Source organism: Haliaeetus albicilla, chromosome 2, assembly GCF_947461875.1.
Source record: "Haliaeetus albicilla chromosome 2, bHalAlb1.1, whole genome shotgun sequence".
Lineage (NCBI taxonomy): Eukaryota > Metazoa > Chordata > Aves > Accipitriformes > Accipitridae > Haliaeetus > Haliaeetus albicilla.
The window spans coordinates 77068287-77069840 of NC_091484.1; the positions used below are offsets into that span (position 1 = coordinate 77068287).

The window sequence follows — 1554 nt, forward strand, 5'->3', positions numbered from 1 at the left end:
GGAAGAAAAGCAGAAAGGAAGGGGAAGGAAGGAAAACCGGGAGAAGAAGAGAAGGGAAAATTAATAAAGGGGGAAAAACCAGAAGGGGGGAGAAACCAGGTGAGCGAAGAGAGAAGCAAGCGGGGAAGCAGAAGGCAGGAGAAGGCAGGCTGGGAAGCGCAGCCTCCCCCCCCGCAGCCCCGGCGGTACCTGGGGGGGCGGGAGGCGGTGCCGGCCCTCCCCGCCCGGGGAGGCGGCCGGTTTCGGTGGAGCGGAGCCGGTGTTGCCGCCTCCCTCCCTCCCTCCCTCCTCCCTCCTGTCTCTGCCCTCCTTCTTCTCCTCTCCCTCCCTGGATGCGCTCGGGCCGGCGGCCGGGAGCGGAGGGTCCCGCTGGCCGCGGAGGTGCCGGGTGGTGGCGGCTGCCGGTGGGGTTGGGGCGGAATGGAGAACGCGGGGCTGGGAGTCGTGGTGCCGCTGCTGGGTTGCCTTCTCTCGGCGGTGAGTGTTGCCCGTGGGAGAGGTTTTCCTCCTCTCCTTTCCCCCGGTTCTTAGCGCTCGGGGTTTATCGGTTGAGGCTCGGGTAAACTTTGGGCAACTTTGAAAAGTGCCGTTGGGTTTACGGCAGGTGTATCTTTGGTGGTTTGCCTTGCCTGATAATCTGGGAACCGGCAGTCACTTTGTGTTCAAGGTTCTTCTTGCTTTTCGTGCGAGGTTTTGCTTTTCATTCGAGCTTTTTCTTTTCATTCGAGCTTTTTCTTCTCGTTCGAGCTTTTTCTTTTCATGCGAGCTTTTTCCTTTCATTCGAGCTTTTTCTTTTCATGCAATCTTTTTCTTTTCATTCGAGCTTTTTCTTCTCGTGCGAGCTTTTTCTTTTCGTGCGAGGTTTTCCTTTGCGTTCGAGGTACGCTCTGTCTTCGGGAGCGTGAGGAGCTCTTGGGCGTGAGGAGCTCTTGAGCTGGAGGAATTCGGGTTTGGGGGTTTTTAGCATTTTTTTTTCAGGACTGGCTCATTGTCAGTCAGGTTTGCAGCCTGGCTTTTGGTTTGCTTTGGTTTCCCTTCGGGAGCTTCATCGTTTCATGCAAAGCTTCCTCCCCCCCCCCCCCGAAAAAACCCCAACCTAGGGATAATGGGTTGAAAATTCCCAGAGGGGATTCAGCAGCAGGGCAGGGGGGCTTGGGTGGAAGAAGAACTGCCCATGAGGAGTTCAGCAAAGTGCTGCTGACACTAAAACCTCATGTGGATGCACTGTCTGAGGAAACAGCAGAAGCTGGGAGCAAAGGATGTGTTTTCTGGCTGCTGTGTCCTTTCTGCTTATGATTTCCATGCTTGCAGGTCCCTGATTGGGGCAGTGCTGTTTCCTCCCCCGCCACAGATGGCTCGTAGCGCAGCGTAGAATTAGCGAACGGGATTGTTTCTCCTGGCGATGTGTCGGGGTGCGCGCACACACGCACACGTGCATGCAAAAGCTAATTCTCTGCGCAGACAGCACAGGCACGGGGTTCTGCACATCGCACCGAAGCTTTGTTCTTGCAGCTTGTTTCCTTGCAGCGCCTGATTTCTAGGGAGACCGTTTTT

The 1554-nt window shown here is 56.0% G+C and overlaps 1 protein-coding gene across 1 annotated transcript in view; it reads left to right on the forward strand.

The window, feature by feature from the left end:
• Positions 1-305: 305 nt before the first annotated feature.
• Positions 306-1554, forward strand: part of LOC104316068 (vasoactive intestinal polypeptide receptor) — a 117907-nt gene continuing 116658 nt past the window's right edge. Inside the window, exon 1 of the mRNA XM_069778310.1 lies at positions 306-477. Coding sequence (XP_069634411.1) covers positions 421-477 — 57 coding nt within the window. The 5' untranslated portion in view covers positions 306-420. The remainder of the gene's footprint in view (positions 478-1554) is intronic.